Source organism: Salmo salar, chromosome ssa09 (assembly GCF_905237065.1).
Source record: "Salmo salar chromosome ssa09, Ssal_v3.1, whole genome shotgun sequence".
In the NCBI taxonomy this organism is placed as follows: Eukaryota; Metazoa; Chordata; class Actinopteri; order Salmoniformes; family Salmonidae; genus Salmo; species Salmo salar.
The window spans coordinates 36371227-36393953 of record NC_059450.1 but is presented as its reverse complement, the minus strand read 5'-3'; the positions used below and the strand labels follow the sequence as shown (position 1 = coordinate 36393953).

Sequence of the window (22727 nt, the reverse complement as noted above, 5' to 3'; positions counted from 1 at the left end):
ATGAACAATTATCTGCATATGTTAGCTTCTGAGTTGGTGTAGGAGGCAGTTAAAAATGGGCACATTTTTTTTTCAAAATTCTCAATACTGCCCCCTAGCCCCAACAGGCTAACAGAACGAACTCTGAAAATAGATGGAGGCAATCAATTCACATATGGTGTCCAGGGCACAGCTGGGAGCTGAGCAGGGTATATAACAGGCGGCAACAGTGAGAGACTTATTTCTGGATAGATACTTTTTTAAATTAGAATCTCGAACTGTTTGGGCATAGACCTGGAAACTATGACAGAACTTTGCAGGCTATCTCTGCAGTAGATTGCAACTCCTCCCCCTTTGGCAGTTCTATCTTGTCGGAAAATGTTGTAGTTGGGGATGGAAATGTTAGAATTTTTGGTTGGCCTTCCTAAACCAGGATTCAGACATGGCAAGGACATCAGGGTTGGCGGAGTGTGTTAAAGCAGTGAGTAAAACAAACTTAGGGAGGAGGCTTCTGATGTTAACATGCATCTAACCAAGGCTTTTACGGTTATCGAAGTCAACAACTGAGAGCGCCTCCACATCACCCCCCTGTATATAGCCTCGTTAATGTTTTTTTTAAATTGTTTTTTATTTGTTACTTTTTATTTTATGTAGTAAATATTTATTTAAATATTTAACTCTATTTCTTGAACTGCATTGTTGTTTAAGGGCTTGTAAGTAAGCATGTGAACGGTGTAAGGTCTACACCTGTCGTATTTGGCACATGTGACAAATACAATTTTATTTGCTTTGAAATCCATATTTCTTAGATTTTTCCCAGACCTAAAAAGTGATCTCCTGATGTGGTTTACGCATTGTTGTGGACTTAAAACCTACAATTTGGTTAAACAAATTTAAAAAACAGGTGATGGAGCAAAAACCTGAAAATAAAATAATAATCAGAAACCTGTGAATTTCTGACTTGTTTTTTTAATTGAACCTTTTTATTTAACTAGGCAAGTCAGTTAAGAACAAATTCTTATTTACAATGACGACCTACACCGGCCAAACCCTTACGACGCTAGGCTAATTGTGCGCCGTCCTATGGGACTCCCAATCACAGCGGGTTGTGACACAGCCTGGATTCGAACCAGGGTGTCTGTAGTGATGCCTGTAGCACTGAGATGCAGTGCCTTAGACCGCTGCGCCACTTGGTTGACAGCCTTATTTATCTATTTCAATAGTAGGCCTACTTTTAAATCACTGTCAATTACCTAGGTCCTAGACCCTTATTGTCGTAATAATTTTAAAGTGTTTTAATAAAAATATATATATTATATTTATTAATTTAGTTTTATTACATTTTTGGTTTTATTTGGGACGGTTGCTGTTTGGTTGAAATTGCACTTCGGGATGATTCTTGGACAGTGATGAAAAAATATTAGTCTCAAGCCCTGGGTGTGTCATTTGTCCTCCTCACGGGCACAGCTCTTCTAGGGGGAGGGGAAGGCCTGTCATACTAAATTAGCTCAAGATCTTGAGATGTTATGTGTCAGGCTGCCATTTGTATGTGTGCAGTTAATTTGAGGTGGTGCCTGGTGTGAAAATGGTTGAGTAGTGTGCACCACTGCACTTAACTACCACTGTATTCTCTAGACTTCCAATTCAGATCTGACTTCCCACCCCCTCTCAAAAAAAAATAGACACTCATCCATCTCATGACTAACCATGCTACTACTGTTGTTTTAAAGGGGAGCGACAGAGTGACTGGTTGACTGCCCTAAAAGATCACTCCTCAGGTTTGACAGGTGTGTGTTAATAAGAGACAGATGTCAGGCTGGCCTGGAACTTACTGGAGAGAGACACAATCTTCAGGCTTGACCTACCGTAGCTAATCAATACACAGCCCAGGGCATAACGGAAATAGCTACTTATAGCACGTCTACTGTGATGTTATAAACTGTGTGGTTCGAGCCCATGCTGATTGGCTGACAGCCTTGGTATATCAGACTGTATACTACGGGTATGACAAAACAATTATTTTTACTGTTGTAATTATGTTGGTAACCAGTTTACCTCTGGGGTTTGTGATATATGGCCAATATACCACGGCTCATGCCTGTGTCCAAGCACTCGCGATGTGTTGTGTGTAAGAACAGCCCTTACCCGTGGTATATTGGCCATATACCACACCTCCTCGGGCCTTATTGCTTAATTAGAGAGTTGTAATTTTAGAGCAAAAGGAAACTGAACCCAAAGAGGTTTTTAGAATGGCCATTTTTGTTTAGGCTGCATGTGGTTAATACTTTAGGCGAAGCAGGCTTGTTTTCAACCACTATTCTAATCTTATTTTACGGTCTTCACCTGCATTGATGCTCTTGAAATGGTAACAAGATGGACTTCGAGAGGCTGGGAATCAAGTCCGTGCTTGTTTGCATGACTACGTAAGGAACATGGACAATAAAGTATTCTTCTCTGGCAACCTCAAGTAAATTGTGTCCACTGAACACAACAGAGGCGTCAGTATCAACACATGAGTCAGTCTGACACTCACAATGTGGTGGGGAAACCTTATCCATACACTGTGTTCTGCAAAATTGTTGTAGCAACACAAAGGGGGCAACAGGATACTCAAGGACATAAAATATATAGGCTACATTGGCGTGTGTGTGCGCATGCATATCTTGAAAAAACCTCCTGTGTGTCAGTTGCCTCCATAAATTCCACTTCATTTCTTGAATTTGAATAGAATTTTTGAATTGAAGTAGTAAACAGGATACAGAATTTGAATGAAAGGAAATAGAATTGAGTTAAATGAAATTGAAATGCCTATTCTATAATAGGTGAAGTCTGTACAAATATACATCTTGTACATAAAACATCAATCATGTCGTTATACGTGCCAGGGCTTGACATTAACGCTTGTCCGGACAAGTAAAAAAAAAAAATAGTCGGACAAAATAATATAGATTTAAGACGTCCGAATGGACAAGTAAAAAAAAAAAAATCACCATCAAACAGTGTCTAATTTTCATGTATGCCTAAAGAAATAAAAAAGCCTACATGTCAAAGTGTAGTGATATGCCTTGGGAGGTGCCAGAAAATGTAGCCCAACTTTTAATTATAAAAATATAAACTCCAGTCATGTTTGACATACAGTACCAGTCAAAAGTTTAGACACACTGACTCATTCCAGGGTTTTTCTTTATTTTAAAATGTTTTACATTGTGGAATAATAATAAGGACATCATAACAACAAAAAATAACACATATGGAATCACGTAACAACCAAATGAGTGTTAAACAAATCAAAATATAATTTAGATTCTTCAAAGCAGCCACCCTTTGCCTTGACAGCTTTGCACGCTCTTGGCATTCTCTCAACCAGCTTCACCTGGAATGCTTTTCCAACAGTCTTGAAGGAGTTCTCACATATGCTGAGCACTTGTTGGCTGCTTTTCCTTCACTCTGCGGTCCAACTCATCCCAAACCATCTCAATTGGGTTGAGGTTGTGGGATTGTGGAGGTCAGGTCATCTGATGCAGCACTCCTTCTTGGTCAAATTGCCCTTACACAGCCTGGAGGTATGTTGGGTCATTGTAAAGTTGAAAAACAAATGAAAGTCCCACTAAATGCAAACAGATGTGATGGTGTATCGCTGCAGAATGCTGTGTTAGACATGCTGGTTAAGAGTGCCTTGAATTCTAAATAAATCACAGACAGTGTCACCAGCAAAGCACCATCACACCTCCTCCTCCATGCTTAACGGTGGAAACCACACATGCAGAGATCATCCGTTCACCTACTCTGCATTTAACCAAGACACGGAGGTTGGAACCAAAAATCTAAAATTTAGACTCATCAGAGCAAAGTAGAGGACGACCGATTTAACACCTTTATTTAACTAGGCAAGTCAGATTAAGAACACATTCTTATTTTCAATAACGGCCTAGGAACAGGGGTTAACTGCCTTGATCAGGGGCAGAACAACAGATTTTTACCTTGTCACCTCGGGGATTCATTTTTGCAACCTTCTGGTTACCAGTCCAACGCTCTAACCACCTGCCTTACATTGCACTCCACGAGGAGCCTGCGTGGCAGGCTGCCTACCTGTTACGTGAGGGCAGCAAGAAGCCAAGGTAAGTTGCTAGCTAGCATTAAACTTATCTTAAAAAAAACAATATCTTAACATAATCACTAGTTAACTACACATGGTTGATGATATTACTAGTTTATCTAACGTGTCCTGCGTTGCATATAATCGATGCGGTGCCTGTTAATTTCTCATCGAATCACAGCCTACTTCGACAAACGGGTGCATTTGCGAAAAAAGCACTGTCGTTGCACCAATGTACCTAACCATAAACATCAATGCCTTTCTTTAAAATCAATATACAAGTATATATTTTTAAACCTGCATATTTAGTTAATATTGCCTGCTAACAAGAATTTCTTATAACTAGGGAAGTTGAGTCACTTCTCTTGCGTTCCGTGCAAGGAGTCAGGGTATATACAGCAGTTTGGGCCGCCTGGCTCATTGCGAACTGTGTGAAGTCCATTTATTCCTAACAAAGGCCGTAATTAATTTGCCAGAATTGTACATAATTATGACGTAACATTGAAGGTTGTGCAATGTAACAGGAATATTTAGACTTAGGGATGCCACCCGTTAGATAAAATACGGAATGGTTCCGTATTTCACTGAAATAATAAACGTTTCATTTTCGAAATGATAGTTTCTGGATTCGACCATATTAATGACCAAAGGCTCGTATTTCTGTGTGTTATTATGTTATAATTAAGTCTATGATTTGATAGAGCAGTCTGACTGAGCGATGGTAGGCAGCAGCAAGCTCGTAAGCATTCATTCAAACAGCACCTTCGTGCATTTGCCAGCAGCTCTTCGCAATTCTTCAAGCATTGCGCTGTTTATGACTTTAAGCCTATCAACCCCCGAGATTAGGCTGGTGTAACCGATGTGAAATGGCTAGCTAGTTAGCAAGGTGCGCGGTAATAGCGTTTTAAATGTCACTCGCTCTGAGACTTGGGAGTGGTTGTTCCCCTTGCTCTACATGGGTAACGCTGCTTCGAGGGTGGCTGTTGTCGATGTGTTCCTTGTTCGAGCCCAGGTAGGAGCGAGGAGAGTGACGGAAGCTATACTCTTACACTGGCAATACTAAAGTGCCTATAAGAACATCCAATAGTCAAAGGTATATGAAATACAAATCGTATAGAGAGAAATAGTCCTATAATTCCTATAGTAACTACAACCTAAAACTTCTTACCTGGGAATATTGAAGACTCATGTTAAAAGGAACTTAAACGTTAGCTTTCTTACATGGCACATATTGCACTTTTTACTTTCTTCTCCAACACTTTGTTTTTGTATTATTTAAACCAAATTGAACATGTTTCATTATTTGAGGCTAAATTGATAGTATTTATGTATTATATTAAGTTAAAATAAGTGTTCATTCAGTATTTTTGTAAATGTCATTATTACAAATAAAATGTAAAAAATCGTCTCATTAATCGGTAGCGGCTTTTTTCCCGGTCCTCCAATAATCGGTATCGGCGTTGAAAAATCATAATCGGTCGACCTCTAGACCAAAGGACAGATTTTCACCGGTCTAATGCCCATTGCTCGTGTTTCTTGGCCCAAGCAAGTCTCTTCTTATTGTTGGTGTCCTTTAGTAGTTGTTTCTTTGCAGCAATTCGACCATGAAGACCTGATTCACACAGTCTCCTCTGAACAGTTGATGTTGAGATGTCTGTTACTTGAACTCTGTGAAGCATTTATTTGTGCTGCAATTTCTGAGGCTGGTAACTCTAATGAACTCTGCAGCAGAGGTAACTCTGGGTCTTCTTTACCTGTGGCGGTCCTCATGAGAGCCAGTTTCATCATAGCGCTTGATGGTTTTTGCGACTGCACTTGAAGAAACTTTCAAAGTTCTTGAAATTTTCCACATTGACTGACCTTCATGTCTTAGAGTAATGATGGACTGTCGTTAGAGTAATGATGGACTTCTTGCCATAATATGTACTCGGTCTTTTACCAAATAGGGCTATCTTCTGTATACCACCCCTACCTTGTCACAACACAACTGATTGTGTCAAACGCATTAAGGAAATATTTTCCACAAATTAACTTTTAACAAGGCACACCTGTTAATTGAAATGCATTCCAGGTGACTAGCGCATGAAGCTGGTTGAGAGAATGCCAAGAGTGTGCAAAGCTGTCATCAAGGCAAAGGGTGGCTACTTTGAAGAATCTCAAATATATTTTGGTTTGTTTAACACTTTTGGTTACTACGTGATTCCATTTGTGTTTTTTCATAGTTTTGATGTCTTCACTATTATTCTACCATGTAAAAATAAAGAAAAACCCTTGAATGAGTACGTGTCCAAACTTTTGACTGCACGTCTCGTTCAGATTAAATGGTCACAAGACCAGAGAGTGAAGGACAGTGCCTGTTGCGCACCGCTCATCACCCACCTTATGTAATTTCATGAAGCATGTCTTGCCTTGTTTCTAAGTAGGCTAGCCAAAATATGACCATTGAAATGTATAGGGAATTATTTTATAAATGATTAATATGCCATTGAAACCAGCTTTATTCTCATGTTCTATTGGTTTTCAAGTCAACTTAATTTTATTGTCCAGTAGCCAGTCATAATCCTAATCATATTAGTAATCCGTGCTAGTTGATGGTAATCCTAATCATATTAGTAATCCGTGCTAGTTGATGGTAATCCTAATCATATTAGTAATCCGTGCTAGTTGATGGTAATCCTAATCATATTAGTAATCCATGCTAGTTGATGGTAATCCTAATCATATTAGTAATCCGTGCTAGTTGATGGTAATCCTAATCATATTAGTAATCCATGCTAGTTGATGGTAATCCTAATCATATTAGTAATCCATGCTAGTTGATGCATCTCTAGCGCTCCCCTCTTTCTGTCACATTAAACCTCTCGCGGGTGCGGTGCACTTTTGAAAACTGTTTTCCGGCTAATTGCATTTTGGATATTTGTGAGTAGCCTTCGGCCTTCAGAGTTTATAATATGAAGGAAAAAGGACTATCAACATTTTTAAGATAAACGGTCTCATCTGTTGCATCAGCCTCATTGCTTTTTACATTTGATTTGCAGTGGTTATGAATTTTGGATCTGTTGTTCCAGAACTGTCTGTCTGTTTAGAACCATAGACGGGGCCTAAAATGAACACCTGTCAAATGCGGGTCGATTTTGGCATTTGCGGCTAAGATGCCTATTTCACCAGCCACGTTGGTGGGTGGTCAGGACTCCACAGTGTGAGCATTTCAATAGCATTTGTGAATAAAAATAGTAAAGTATGATCACATTTATAGTCAAATAAATGCTGCACTAGCTGTTTTCAAAGTATTTCTGCCGTTTTGTTTCATGGCTGGTAAATATCGCACTCTGGCTCTCCCCCGACAAAAAAAAATCTGGGTTGATCGAGAGTCGTCTGTTCTTTTGATTGGTCAACATTTGAAAACATATTTTTCCATATACAGTGCAACGGATACCTTATTTACATAAGTATTCAGATCCTTTGCTATGAGACTCGAAATTGAGCTCAGGTGCATCCTATTTCCATTGATCGTCATTGGGATGTTTCTACAACTTGACACAGGAGTCCACCTGTGGTAAATTCAATTGATTGGACATGATTTGGAAAGGCACACACCTGTCTATATAAGGTCCCACAGTTGACAGTGCATGTCAGACCAAAACGCAAGCCATGAGGTCGAAGAAATTGTCCTTAGAGCTCCAAGACAGGATTATGTTGAGACACAGATCTGGGGAAGGGTACCAAAACATTTCTGCAGCATTGAAGATCCCCAAGAACACTGTGGTCGCCATCATTCTTAAATGGAAGAAGTTTGGAACCACCAAGACTCTTCTTAAAGCTGACCGCCAGGCCAAACTGAGCTATCGGGGGGAAGGGCCTTGGTCAGGGAGGTGACTAGGAACCTGATGGTCACTCTGATAGAGTTCCTATGTGGAGATGGGAGAACTTTCCAGAAGGACAACCATCTCTGCAGCACTCCACCAATCAGGCCTTTATGGTAGAGTGGCCAGACGGAAGCCACTCCTCAGTAAAAGGCACATGACAGCCCGCTTGGAGTTTGCCAAAAGGCACCTAAAGGACTCTTAGACCATCTCCGGTCTGATGAAACCAAGATTGAACTCGTTGGCCTGAATGGCAAGCGTCACGTCTGGAGGAAACCTACAGTGAAACATGGTGGTGGCAGCATCATGCAGTGGGGATGTTTTTCAGCGGCAGGGACTCGGAGCCTAGTCAGGATCGAGGCGAAGATGAACAGAGCAAAGTATAGAGATCCTTGATGAAAACCTGCTCAGGACCTTCGACTGGGGTGAAGGTTCATCTTCCAACAGGACAACGACCCTAAGCACAGGTCCAATGAAGAAAAGAAAAAAAAAACTGAAGACACAAATTACTAAAGAGGGAGCTAGAGACCAATCTAGCCTATCCAGAAGAAACAAACCTGTTCCCGACCCTCCATTTCGACTGGCCAGTTAGGATTTTCATATGCACTCTTTCGTGGAACAGTTTCATTTCATTTATAATAGTCTTCATATCTCAAAATCAATGTCATGTGCTTAATCAAAATTCTCTTGAAATGAAATTATAGAAATCTGAAAGTAACTTTGCCAAAATGTAATAATAGCCTACATAAAGCCCCAAAATTAAAACATAGAAAATATTCAGATTAATAAAAAAAGATATATATATCCTATAAATCAAATTGGCTATGCATTTCCTGTCTGCAAGGAACTTGAAACATTGTATCAACTATATACTTGGGTCCAGCCATAAACTAGCACTAGCAAACTTGCAACATTGTATAAAATATTCTGGGCCCTCCTTTCCTGCTCCAGTGAGCTGCAGACAGAGGAGCTAAGTAATCAGGTAGGCCTTTTTTATGACATGTCCACCAGATCAGAGTGGTTATCGAACGGGAGAGAGCTGGAAAGATTTTTCAAATATGCTTAGTTGAGGAGCTATTATCATTCTCAGTGGATGTAAAAACAGACTTTGTTTACTTGCTTTCTGAGGCGAAGAAAATATTACTTTGGCTTAACTCACCATCCCTGTGGAGATTCTCAATCAGAACTAGTATCAGATCCCCACATTTACATTTATACTCCTACATTTGCACGCAGGCCAGGTAGCCTAGGCCGTGTTTTATGCTTAGTCAGATGTGTCCTTACACAAGATTGACAGGAGCGCTCCGAACGAAAGGCAATTAATAAATTGACAACTCGTAAATGGAATGAAATAAACCAAAACTTTTCCCTCACAAGTGTAGCATAAGGTTGTGTGCTCTGCAAACAAAGGTTAGACTATAGTAGTAATAATAATAATAATAATAATAATAATAATAATAATAAATTGAATGCATTAACAGAAATTTCTGTAACCAAACAAACATTGTAGATTTAAAAACTATGGTAATTAACGGTAGATGTACTACTGGTGTGCCACCCCCATGGCCTACACAATGGATTAGTCCACTCAGACAGGTGTCTCGTGGGCCATACATTTTTTTAAATTTATATTTGCCACTGCTTGACAATAAAAAAAAATCTATCCACCAATTCGATTGTTTGGTTGACAACTGTTTCCACGTTGCTAAAATTCAAATAGACAAACTATGGACTAATCCACCAGTAGTACATATACCGTTAATTACCATAGTTTTTAAATCTACAATGTTTGTTTGGTTACAGAAATTTCTGTTAATGCATTCAATTTATTATTATTATTACAATTACAGTCTAACCTTTGTTTGCAGAGCACACAACCTTATGCTACACTTGTGAGGGAAAAGTTTTGGTTTATTTCATTCCATTTAAGAGTTGTCAATTTATTAATTGCTTTTCGTTCGGAGCGCTCCTGTCAATCTTGTCTCTGTACTTTGCTCCGTTCATCATGGTGTACAAAAATCTAATTGTACATCCTGTCGGGCGTGGCCAATTGGAATTTCAACTAATGAGTTGAATGGGAGTCAATTCCAAAGTTCTGAATTGAGCACAATTCATGTGTTGGAATTGACTCCCATTCAACTCATGAGTTGAAATTTGAATTGAATTGGCCACGCCCCATAGGATGTAGAGTTTGAGTGACTGGAAGTAGAATTTAATCCAGTGCAATTCAAAGAAATTCCACTGTCATAGAGCATTAGATTCATTGAATCTGACAGTTCACACTTCAACACCAAAGAATATATCACCTTTCTCTGGAAACAATGTTAATTTACTCTTTTAACCTTAGTGCTTAGAATAGCCAATTATATGTCCACTAACCATTTTCATTTGTGTGTCTGTCCTCCAGCTCCAACTCATCCAGTGAGTGATACTGTCAGCCATATAACCTAATCCTACGTCACTTACAGAAACTACATTATTCATTCAAAGTGTGTGTGTGAGAGAGAGAGAGAGAGAGAGAGAGAGATGGAGTTTCCAAGGACAAACAGGCTCCTTCACTTTTCACCCAGGGAGATTCTCTTCACAAGCTTTAAACGCTTAACATTCTTTCTTTTGTTACTTATTCTGTACTCAAAAACATCTGCATGTTTTCCGTTTGGTTTGACAATTTATACAAGCGCTGTGTATTGAGTATGACCTTATGAACTGACAGTTGTTCATTTTCTAGTCCTTTTGGAAATCAATTTTGCTTGATTTCAATTAACGGGATGTATATTTTAGATTTAATAGGCTATACAAAATACACACAACCTTGGGAAGGCTAGTGCCACCCTCTTGCCAACACTGGACCACATGTAGCCTGTGTACGGCATATTTCTGGGTGTTTGTTTACCATACTTATTTAGTGCAGGTGAGTGGGCAATCCTCTCATCTAATAGAAACGATTACACCAACTTAGGCTTGTTGTTTACACCTCCGCTCCTCCCATTAAGCCCTCTGTGTGTTTTACTGTTTGTTGCCGAAAGCTCAGAGCAAGTGTTTTCCATTATAAACCTATTAGATATCAAACAGTACACGCTTCCTTCATCTATCCCTCTGCCGCACTCGGCTTCATATTTAATAAGGGAGGAAGTTTGTTTTGATTTTAAGCGCGCACACACTGGCAATAGGTCCCTTATGCTCTGCTCTTGAATGCTGTTTTGCATTCTTACCATTTGCATCATGGGAATTTTCTGCTGTCACTGCAACGCTTTGACCTTTGAGACAGCACAGGGCCCAGTGTAGTGTGAGTGGGGGGGTTTCCCCTTAGAGAAACTGTGCCATGTTCTTCCTGACTCTGATTACTGACATGCCTTAGTGTTGTCATATTTTCTCCCTCAGGTAACTTCCTCCATTTATCTTAATTGGTAGATTCCCCATACTAATACCTTGAAGAATAAAAAAAATATATTCACAGTGCCAGCACAGAATAACATTTTTTTATTTTTTTATACAGTTACTTCCAGCACAACCTGGTCTGAAACAATGTTGGTTTTGAAATGTGTAATGGCGCTGTCGTAACACATCATTCCTCTCCGTTCCCTCTGACTGAGCTAGCTGACTGAGCTAGCTGACTGAGCTAGCTGACTGAGCTAGCTGACTGAGCTAGCTGACTGAGCTAGCTGACTGAGTTAGCTGACTGAGCTAGCTGACTGAGCTAGCTGACTGACTGCCTGCCTGTTGATCCTAAGAGGAGGGGTAGAGTCGCTGATCCACAGCCCGGTAGAGAACCCACTCCCCTGGGGGAAATCTACAGAGAGGAGAGACCTCAGCCTAGCTACTACTGTAGAGCAGAGCACCAACTAACTAACCAACACCTGGGTAAGGACAGAGGACCCTATTTCTTGCCCCCACATCTCCCTCTTTCTAGAGTCCTCCCTGTGTGTCTTTGTGTTGTCTCCTTACCTCCCGCCCGCTGACAAAGCTGTTGTCATGGAGATGCATAGGGGTCCTTCGAGGCACGTAATCTCCACACAGCAGAGAGGCTGACAGAAAGGGAGGGAGGGGGAAGAGAGGAGAGCCCAGACAAAAAAAGAGGGAGATATGGGTTTTCTTGAGATAAGGAGGAGGGCAGACTGAGGTCTTGTTCAGATTCAGAGCTGTGCTGAGGAGGTTAGAATGTGTGCCCTGTCAATCTCACTCACTCACTCACTGGGACACAGCTCAGTAGTGCAGGACCTGGGGAGTGTGTGCAGCTCAGAGTGGAGCTAACTAGGAAGAGAGGAATGTGACAGGACCTGTGGAGGAGGGGTTGATCCACGGATGGAGGGACAAAGGTTATCTATTCTTCTGGTGTCTGGCTTCATGTGACCACTGCTGGCCTGTTGGAGCGAGGGAGAGAGCTGATATTGGTAATCTTCCTGAGATTACAACAGAAAGTGTGTCCCACTGAAATGTCATCTATGTGTACTGACTCCACAGTCACCTTTTTATAATAACCTGTATCTTGTAGGTCTACTTCAGTCACCTTTTATAATAACCTGTGTCTTTTAGGTCTACTTCAGTCACCTTTTATAATAACCTGTGTCTTTTAGTTCTACTTCAGTCACCTTTTATAATAACCTGTGTCTTTTAGGTCTACTTCAGTCACCTTTTATAATAACCTGTGTCTTTTAGGTCTACTTCAGTCACCTTTTATAATAACCTGTGTCTTTTAGGTCTACTTCAGTCACCTTTTATAATAACCTGTGTCTTTTAGGTCTACTTCAGTCACCTTTTATAATAACCTGTGTCTTTTAGGTCTACTTCAGTCACCTTTTATAATAACCTGTATCTTTTAGGTCTACTTCAGTCACCTTTTATAATAACCTGTATCTTTTAGGTCTACTTCAGTCACCTTTTAAAAATAATCTGTATCTTGTAGGCCTACTTCTTGTGTGTAAGGTTTTTAGGGCTGACCCCATTTAGTCGACTGGTCGGTTGTTTGGTCGATAACTGAGCTTTTTCTTTTGTCGAGCGGTTGCACATTCTTTTTTAAAACATTTTTATGGTGCACAAGACACCTGTCTTATTGGTGCCTGTCTCAGTGGACTGATCCATTGTGGAGGACACGGGGATGGCACAGTCCACCACTCTAAGACGTGATACTGACATTCTAAATGATTATATATTATGTAAGAATAATAGTGCAACACTAGTAAATCTAATATAGATACACACAGGAAACTGTTGAGTGTGAAAAATCCAGCAGCGTTGCAGTTCTTGACACAAACTGGTGCGCCTGGCACCTACTGCCATACCTCTATTGTCTTGCCCATTCACCCTCAGAATGGCACACATTCCATGACTCAATTGTTTCAAGACTCCTCCCCTTCATCTACATTGAAGTGGATTTAACAAGTGACATCAAATACTTTCATCTGGATTCCCCTAATCAGTCTGGCTTGGAAAAACCAAGTGTTCTTAATGTTTTGTATACTCAGTGTATATCTACAGAAATAAGACAGATCCTGCTTCTGTTGCCATTTTGTGTTTGTTTAATAGCCTATTGATTCCGTGAGCACCAAGCCTCCCATAACTGCAAAATGTTGGATGATGCAATTTCACAAATTCAACTGTTTTTGATCTTTGCTATGCTGTAATAAAGGCTTTACAATTTATTTAAAAAATTGTTAGAAGATATTCTGTTATTACTTAGAATGTATTTAGTGTTAACTTCCAAACGGGCATAAAAACAATATGTCACACACAATATTCTCTCTCTCCTATACCCTCTGTATTTAGGGAGTTTCTCCCATTCTTTTCTGCATATTCTTTCAAGCTCTGTCAGGTTGGATGGGGAACGTCGCTGCACAGCTATTTTCAGGTCTATTTTTGATCACGTTCAAGTCCGGGCTCTGGCTGGGCCACTCAAGGACATTCAGAGACTTGTCCTGAAGCCACTCCTGTGTTGTCTTGGCTGTGTGCTTAGGGTTGTTGTCCTGTTGGAAGGTGAACCTTCACCCCAGTCAGGTCCTGAGTGCTCTAGAGCAGGTTTTCATCAAGGATCTCTCTGTACTTTGCTCCGTTCATCTTTCCCTCAATCCTGACTAGTCTCCCAGTCCCTGCCACTGAAAAACATCCCCCCCCCAGCATGATACTGCCACCACCATGCTTCACCGTAGGGATGGTGCCAGGTTTCCTCCAGACGTGACGCTTGGCATTCAGGCCAACGAGTTCAGTCTTGGTTTCATCAGACCAGAGAATCTTGTTTCTCATGGTCAGAGTCCTTTTAGGTGCCTTTTGGCAAACTCCAAGCGGGCTGTCATGTGCCTTTTACTGAGGAGTGGCTTCCGTCTGGCCACTCTACCATAAAGGCCCGATTTGTGGAGTGCTGCAGAGATGGTTGTCCTTTTGGAAGATTCTCCTGTCTCCACAGAGGAACTCTGTCCAATCAATTGAATTTACCACAGGTGGACTCCAATCACGTTGTAGAAACATATCAGGGATAATCAATGGAAACGGAATGCAACAGAGTCTCATAGTAAAGGGTCTGAATACTGATGTAAATAAGTTATTTCAGATTTTTATTTGTAATACATTTACAAAAATGTCTAAACCTGTTTTCGCTTTGTCATGATGGTGTATTGTGTGTAGATTGGGGGGGGGTATTTAATCCATTTTAGAATTAGGCTGTAACGTAACTGGAAAAACTCAAGGGGTCTGAATACTTTCTGAATGCACTGTATTCATTTTTTCTTTACAACAGTTTTTTTTTTTTTTTTTACATTTTATAATTTATTTAGTGTTTTACACTGTTCCAAATATTCTGTAAAAATTATATTGTAATCTAACAGCAACTGTTTGGCACACATAATACTCACGCAGTGCTTGCTCCTATACCCTCCTTTTTCTGGATCTCCAGTAGCTTCCACAACTAAGTCAAATGTCTTCCACACATCTGACTTCCCCTTTCCCTCCTGAGCAACCAGTAAACATTAACCCGTTTCCAGTGTCTTTTTCACATCCTCCACATCCATTTTGCTGTCGACATTGCTATGTTCGGAGTTAGTTATAACCAATTTATTGATGTGATTGATAGGCGGCTATAGGGCAGGCCCTATTGGTCACGTGCATGCAATACATACATGTTTCACGTAAAGAGAGCAAGGGTTAAAGGAATAGGGAATGTTTTTCCTAAACAAATGAGGTATTTCGGTAACAGAACTTTTCAGTCAGAGAAACAAGTAAAAAACAAAATGGTTGTAATTATGTTGCAGCTTTAGCACAGCGTGATAAACACTTGCTGTGCTGTGGTGCCTGTTCACTGAAGGAGAGTGGGACAACGTGTGCCAGTCACACAGGCACTTTCTGTAATTGTATTATTATTTTTATTTTATTTTTTAATTACACAGCATGGTCATCAGGCTCCCTCTTGAATCATTTGTCTTAATTATTTCATCAAACTGTGCATTTAACACTGGAGCCACTGGGCTTCGAGGGACCTCCCATCTAGCTAACTAGCAGTCATTCTGACTGCTACATTCTAACAGTATAATTCATACATTTCATATATGCTATTGCCGAAACAATCATTTGGTTGTGTTCATGAATGTGTTCGGTAACATTTAGAATACAATATTTTTTTTCATTTCAAATAACAAAATAGCATTTTCATTCGTTTTTTACTGTAGGCTATATGTAAAAACATTTGACTGTTCAATACATTTTATTTGTGCAGTGCCTTTTGTTACAACTATGAAACAGAAACCATATGTGTTGGAACACAGCTTCTTTTATATTATATCCTATTTTTTTACAAAATACCTCAACCACAAAGACCGTCAGCAAAACGCGCAGCCAAATGATGAAAACATCAGTAGTCTAAACATCAGTAGCCTAAACAATGTAGTTGATGACCCCTGATATGTGGCGTTGCGTATTATGTAATATTGACATGCATTTGGTTGTAGTGCGTAATAGTATCTCTTTTTTTCTTGTGTTCTGTCGATGGTAAATGACGGATGCATGGTGCTCATGACAGAAACTTTCTTTCTTGCCTTGCATTGGTATAGTGGGAGTTTTGTCATTCTTCAGCATTGTACGGCTGTGCAGGTGCCTTATTTTGTGCAGAGGGAGGGAGCTCCCTTCTCGCTTTGGTCATGGTGCCGACAAGGTTTGTTTTATTCACAAGCAACTTGTTCACCAGTGGAAGTGAAGAAATTGTACATGATGACATTTCTCTCCTTGCCAACATAAGATTCCACAAGCCTCGTCACAGTTTTGTTTGGTGGTGTCGCGGGCACCTGCTCAATGCGTAGCGTTCTGACTTTTTTTGCACTTCGGCCTCGGATGTGTAGGTTCAGGCTGAGGCTCAGAATCAGAAGAGAAATCATCAGAGATGTCATGATTCATTTCTTCCCCAGCATCTGGGAACCTTTCATTCAGATCTTGTAGTTGTGTTAATGCAGCATGTGCATCCATTCTTCTTGCCATTGTAAATTACACACACTCTCACTGTGTACTCCTAGTAGACGGATAAGACTGCTTGGATTTTGTAGGCTGATATAGGGTACATACCATTTAGAGATTAGAATTGGAATATACCAATCCACCAAAATGACAGCTTTAGCGGTTCTAGTGTTAAAGCATCAGACAAGCTCAGTGCATATAGATGATTTGATTCAAAGACATAGGATGTTTTATATATGGAAAATGTCACTTTTAACAATGTTGTCCAATCGATTGGTTGAAAGTAGAGTTTGACCGATTATGATTTTTCAACGCCGATACCGATTATTGGAGGACCAAAAAAGCCAATGATGTTTTTTAAATTTTTTTATTTATTATTTTTTATTTATTTTTATATATTTGTAATAATGGCAATTACAACAATACTGAATGAACACTTTTTTTATTTTAACTTAATATAATGCATAAATAAAATCTATTTACTCTCAAATAATGAAACCTGTTCAATTTGGTTTAAATAATACAAAAACACAGTGTTGGAGAAGAAAGTAAAAGTGCACTATGTGCCATGTAAGAAAGCTAACGTTTAAGTTCCTTGCTCAGAACATGAGAACATATGAAAGCTGATGGTTCCTTTTAACATGAGTCTTCAATATTCCCAGTTAAGAAGTTTTAGGTTGTAGTTATTATAGGAATTATGACGCGTCGACTATTTCTCTCTATGCCATTTGTATTTCATATACCTTTGACTATTGGATGATCTTATAGGCACTTTAGTATTGCCAGCCTAATCTCGGGAGTTGATAGGCTTGAAGTCATAAACAGCACTGTGCATCAAGCATTGCTAAGAGCTGCTGTTTGAATGAATGCTTACGAGCCTGCTGCTGCCTACCACCGCTCAGTCAGACTGCTCTATCATAGACTTAATTATAATATTATAAACACAGAAATACGAGCCTTTGGTCATTAATATGGTCAAATCCAGAAACTATCATTTCGAAAACAAAACCTTTATTCTTTCAGTGAAATACGAAACCGTAAATATTGCTGTTACATTGCACAACCTTCAATGTTATGTTATAATTATGTAAAATTCTGGCAAATTAATGACGGTCTTCACACAGTTCACAACGAGCCAGGCGGCCCAAACTGTTGCATATACTCTGACTCTGCGTGCAATAAACGCAAGTGACACAATTTCACCTAGTTAATATTGCCTGCTAACATTAATTTCTTTTAACTAAATGTGCAGGTTAAAAAAATATACTTCTGTGTATTGATTTTAAGAAAGGCATTGATGGTTAGGTACATTTGTGAAACGATTGTGCTTTTTTCACGAATGCGCTTTTGTTAAATCATCACCCGTTTGCCGATTAATCGGTCGACCTCTAGTTGAAAGAACAGACGACTTGGTCGACCAAGATTTAGTTTTTTTTGTCGGGGACAGCACTAAAGGTTTTACTTCTTAAGTGTAAAACTGCAGAGTTGTTTCTCTGAGTGCCCTTTGACCCTTTTGTCAGAGAGATCCATTGGAGAGGGGAGTGTGTCTGTGGGTCAAGGGTTAAAAGTGCGCGTGTGTGTGGTGTTTGACTGACTGTGAGAGATTCTGTTTGCGTGCCCGCGAGTGTGTGTGAGGGCTGAGGTATTTGTTTGGTTTAAAATGGTCTGTGTGTGTAATATAAGGTGATTAACTGAGTGATAATGGCCTCTGGCCTGGCCTGGTCTGGCTCAACCAGCTGACAGACTGACGGCGGAGGGAGCTGTAGAGAACAGCAGGGACAACGGAGGGAGGGAGGGACCTGTAGAGAATAGCAGGGACCACAGCGTGAGGCAGGGACCTGTAGAGAATAGCAGGGACCACAGCGTGAGGCAGGGACCTGTAGAGAATAGCAGGGACCACAGCGTGAGGCAGGGACCTGTAGAGAATAGCAGGGACCACAGCGTGAGGCAGGGACCTGTAGAGAATAGCAGGGACCACAGCGTGAGGCAGGGACCTGTAGAGAATAGCAGGGACCACAGCGTGAGGGAGGGACCTGTAGAGAATAGCAGGGACCACAGATTGAATTAGTGTAGTAGCTAGGTGTCTCTGTTTTGGTTGGCCATTAGCTGTTGCTGAAGCAGCAGCTACTCTTTCTGGGTTCCACGTGTGTAAATAGCTTCGTCTCTGGCTTCCACTTGAAGTTTATTTCAGGTTCTTTACAGTGGGTTGGGAATAGAGGTTTTAGACGTTGGCTGGGGACGTGTGTGTGTAAAAAGCTCATTATTTGGGTTGAATCCTGGATGGTGAGATGTACTGTAAGTGACTGATTGCTCTGTGGATTTATTCAGTGTTTTATTTTCTGAATAAAAAAGGGGCGTTGAGCGTGGTCGGCCCCACGGTACAGGTACATTTTAGAGGCCCCATCTTCGCAGTGTAGAGACATTATTTTTTTTGCATTTGTAAGCCAATCTACTGCAATTCTACACATATCTTCATGGAGCTTAGAGACATTTTTGCAGTTTTAAATGAATTGTTTTTGGAATTATATGTCCACTTTCTTCTCTCCAACTTTATCTGATTTTAGTAAAAAAAATGTTAATACTGAGATCGTATTTCCATTTGTTTGGACTCAGGCAACCCGAAAAGAAACGCTTAGGCGGCCTGCCCAAAGATTACAATGGCAGAAAAATCCCTGGTATTGAAATGTAAGGTAGTGTGGCTGTATTATGTTGTGGTTTGTCTGTGACCGACAGCATTGCAGTACCATACTAACCGTTCTTCCCTTCCTGTTCTGCAGGTGTCCTTCCTCCTGGAATCCCAGCATCTGCCGAGTCATCAGTAGTGAGTTAGGGTGTCATGGCCGCCAGGTCCCGGACATGCAGAAGTCACCCCTCATAGTGCTTCCCCCCAGCCAACCACTTGCAAACACACACACGTAGGAGGAGGAGCAGGAGAAGGCGCAAGGGTGATAATGATAACCACATCCTATATGAACGGTCACATGACTGAGTCAGACGGAAGAGGAGGAGTTGAGGCCAACCAGGAGGAGCCCCAGCAGTGGAACAGGGAGATGGCGGTGGACTGCCCGGGGGACCTGGGTGCTCGTACCCTGCCTGTGAGGCGCTCTGCCCAGCTGGAGAGGATCCGTCAGCACCAGGAAGACCTGAGGAGGAGGAAGGAGGAGGAGGGCAGGAACAGACAGGAGCTGGATCTGACCGCCTCCATACGGCTCAAGAAGCTGTCTCAGAACCCCAAGGTGGGCATCGATAACCCCACCTTCGACCCCATCGAGGGCCCTGGAGGGCCACTGGGACTGCCACCTAACCTGGGGGCCCCCACTCTACTGGGTGAGTAGGACTGAATATGAGAACAAAGATTATACAATATTAAATGTTCTATTAAGTGTCAGTTGTTTGGCATCAGTCTCTGGTCACTAGCCAAGATAACGTTGTGTCCTGCTGAATTTAAAATCAACCACACTATGTACGTATGGCAACATTAGTGCTCAGATAGTGTGGTGAAGGAAGTGCCATTTTTGCTTAAGTTAAATGATAGCATAGAGCTATCATTTAACCTTTATTTAACCAGGTTTGTCTCATTGAGATAAACATCTCTTCAAGAGAGGCCTGGACCAAGCTGCAGCATCAACACATCAGTATCAGACAGACACATGACATCAACCAGACTAAAATTACAGCTTAATAGCCCTGACCTTGACATCTCTAGCTTTTATAATCATCCATCTCTTTTCTCTCAGTACACATGTATCCTCTGTGTCGGTCTGTGGCTTTCCCTCAGTCTCTTAACCCAAGTTCACTGTTCCAAGTAGACTTATGAATATCACACAACACCCTCCAAGTCTGTAGGCCTATGTTGGGTGCCTTCCTGTTCTAAAGCTCTGTGAGTGATCCTCGGGGAGGGGGGGATCCTGTGAGGGGACATTCATTAAAAAGTCTGTTACAAAACATTCTGAACCAGGGTACAATGGCTGCTCTCTCTCCCTGAGTGGGTGATCCATCTCCTGTTCTTGGCCTGCTCTACCACTCTTCCTGCCAAGTTAATAATGCATCATATAGCCCGCCTGGCCTAACGGGTCGCGTAGCCCGCCTGGCCTAACGGGTCGCGTAGCCCGCCTGGCCTAACGGGTCGCGTAGCCCGCCTGGCCTAACGGGTCGCGTAGCCCGCCTGGCCTAATGGGTCGGGTAGCCTAGCCTAAAAAAAACAATATGGAGAGAGAAAGTAGGTCCTCCATTAGATGAGATGACACTAGCTTCCTAATAACATACCCCCTTTGACACACCAACCCTCTCCTTATTTTGTTATTACTTACACTGGACAGATATGCCTGAAAGAGGGGTCTGGATTTGAGAGAGCTGGAAAGATTGAAGAATTTTATTAATTCTGGAGTTGTATCCCAGCTATTAATATCCTGTCTTGACCATAGTCCCTTTGAGTTACTGTTTTTTTTTTTTCTGCATGTGTGTGTCTGGCTTTTGTATACTGTATTTCTATGTTTGACCTGTCAGTTTCCTCCGTACAGAGTTGGAGGAGCTGCTGATGTCCCTGAAGCAGGTGCAGCACTGCCTGTCTGATGGCCAGAGCCAGGAGGACGTGGAGCTGGTGCTGCAGCTGGTCCAGAAGACTGACTTCCAGAAGGCCTTCAACATCCACAACGCTGTGGCCCAGCACATGAACAGGCCCAGCCCGCCCTTCCCACACACAGACCGCGCTCAGGGCCTGGCACACGAGGTGAGTCCTGATCTGGAGTCAGTTTGGGGTGTTCTGATTAGAACGGTTCAGGTTAGGGTAAACTGGTCATCGATCAGGGTTTACAGATTAGAGGTCGACCGATTAATCGGAATGGCCGATTTAATTAGGGTCGATTTCAAGTTTTCATAACAATCGGTATTTTTGGCCACCGATTAGCCTTTTTTATTTTTATTTTACACCTTTATTTAACTAGACAAATCAGATTAAGAACACATTCTTATTTTCAATGATGGCCTAGGAACGGAGGTTAACTGCCTTCTTCAGGGGGGATTCGGGGATTCGTTTTTGCAACCTTCTGGTTACTAGTCCAACGCTCTAACCACCTGCCTTACATTGCACTCCACGAGGAGTCTGCATGGCAGGCTGACTACCTGTTACACGAGGGCAGCAAGGAGCCATGGTAAGGTGCTAGCTAGCATTAAACTTATCTTATAAAAAAACTATCAATCTTAACATAATCACTAGTTAACCTCTATGGGCTAGGTGGTGCACTCCATCAACAGCAGGTGCATTTCAAGAGCGGCAAATTTGAATCCAAATAAATGTCAAAATTCAAATTTTTCAAACATACAACTATTTTACAGCCTTTGAAAGATAAACATCTCCTTAATCTAAACACGTTTTACGATTTCAAAAAGGTTTTACGGCGAAAGCATAAATTTAGAGTATGTTAGGACAGTACATTTACAAGAGTTGTGTGTAATGTTTTGTCAATTCAAAGACAGGGTCACCAAAACCATAAAACCAGCTAAAATGATGCACTAACCTTTTACAATCTCCATCAGATGACACTCCTAGGACATTATGTTAGACAATGCATGCATTTTTAGTTCTATCAAGTTCATATTTATATCCAAAAACAGCGTTTTACTATGGCATTGATGTTGAGGAAATCGTTTCCCTCCAATAACCGGCAGTCAAGTCAGCACCACAAATTAAATAATTAAAATTAGAAAACATTGGTAAAATATTATATTGTCATTTAAAGAATTATAGATTTACATCTCTTGAACGCAATCAACTTGCCAGATTAAAAAATAACCTTACTGGGAAATCACACTTTGCAATAATCTGAGCACTGCGCCCAGAAAAATACGCGTTGCGATACAGACTCGCCGTCATGTTGGGGAGATCTAAAATCGAAAATACTATGTAAATAATCCATTACCTTTGATTCTCTTCATCAGATGTCACTTCCAGGTATCACAGGTCCATAACGAATGTAGTTTTGTTCAAAAAAGCTCATCATTTATGTCCAAAAATCTCCGTCTTGTTAGCACATGATCTAAGCCCGCCGGACTTCACTTCATGAACGAGGGGGAAAAATATATTTACGTTCGTTCAAACATGTCAAACGTTGTATAGCATAAATCATTAGGGCCTTTTTTAACCAGAACATGAATAATATTCAAGGTGGACGAATGCATTCTCTTTTATAACGTATTGGAACGAGGGTACCCAACATGAACTCGCGCGCCAGGTGTCTAATGGGCCATCATCGTTCCATGGCTCTTGTTCGGTCAGATCTCCCTCCAGAAGACTCAAAACACTTTGTAAAGGCTGGTGACATCTAGTGGAAGCAATAGGAAGTGCCAAAATATTCCTCAGC

At 41.0% G+C, this 22727-nt stretch overlaps 1 protein-coding gene across 3 annotated transcripts in view; it reads left to right on the top strand.

Annotated features, from left to right (window-relative positions):
* Positions 1-22727, top strand: part of pals1a (protein associated with LIN7 1, MAGUK p55 family member a) — a 60434-nt gene that overhangs the window by 10421 nt on the left and 27286 nt on the right. For 2 of the 3 annotated variants that reach the window (XM_014211293.2, XM_014211292.2), the window contains exons 2-3: positions 19146-19695; positions 20889-21097. In XM_014211293.2, the coding sequence (XP_014066768.1) occupies positions 19320-19695; positions 20889-21097 (585 nt within the window). In that variant the 5' untranslated portion in view covers positions 19146-19319. Of the gene's footprint in view, positions 1-12311; positions 12330-19145; positions 19696-20888; positions 21098-22727 lie in introns of those variants that run through there. The other variant, XM_014211294.2, reaches the window with a different exon arrangement.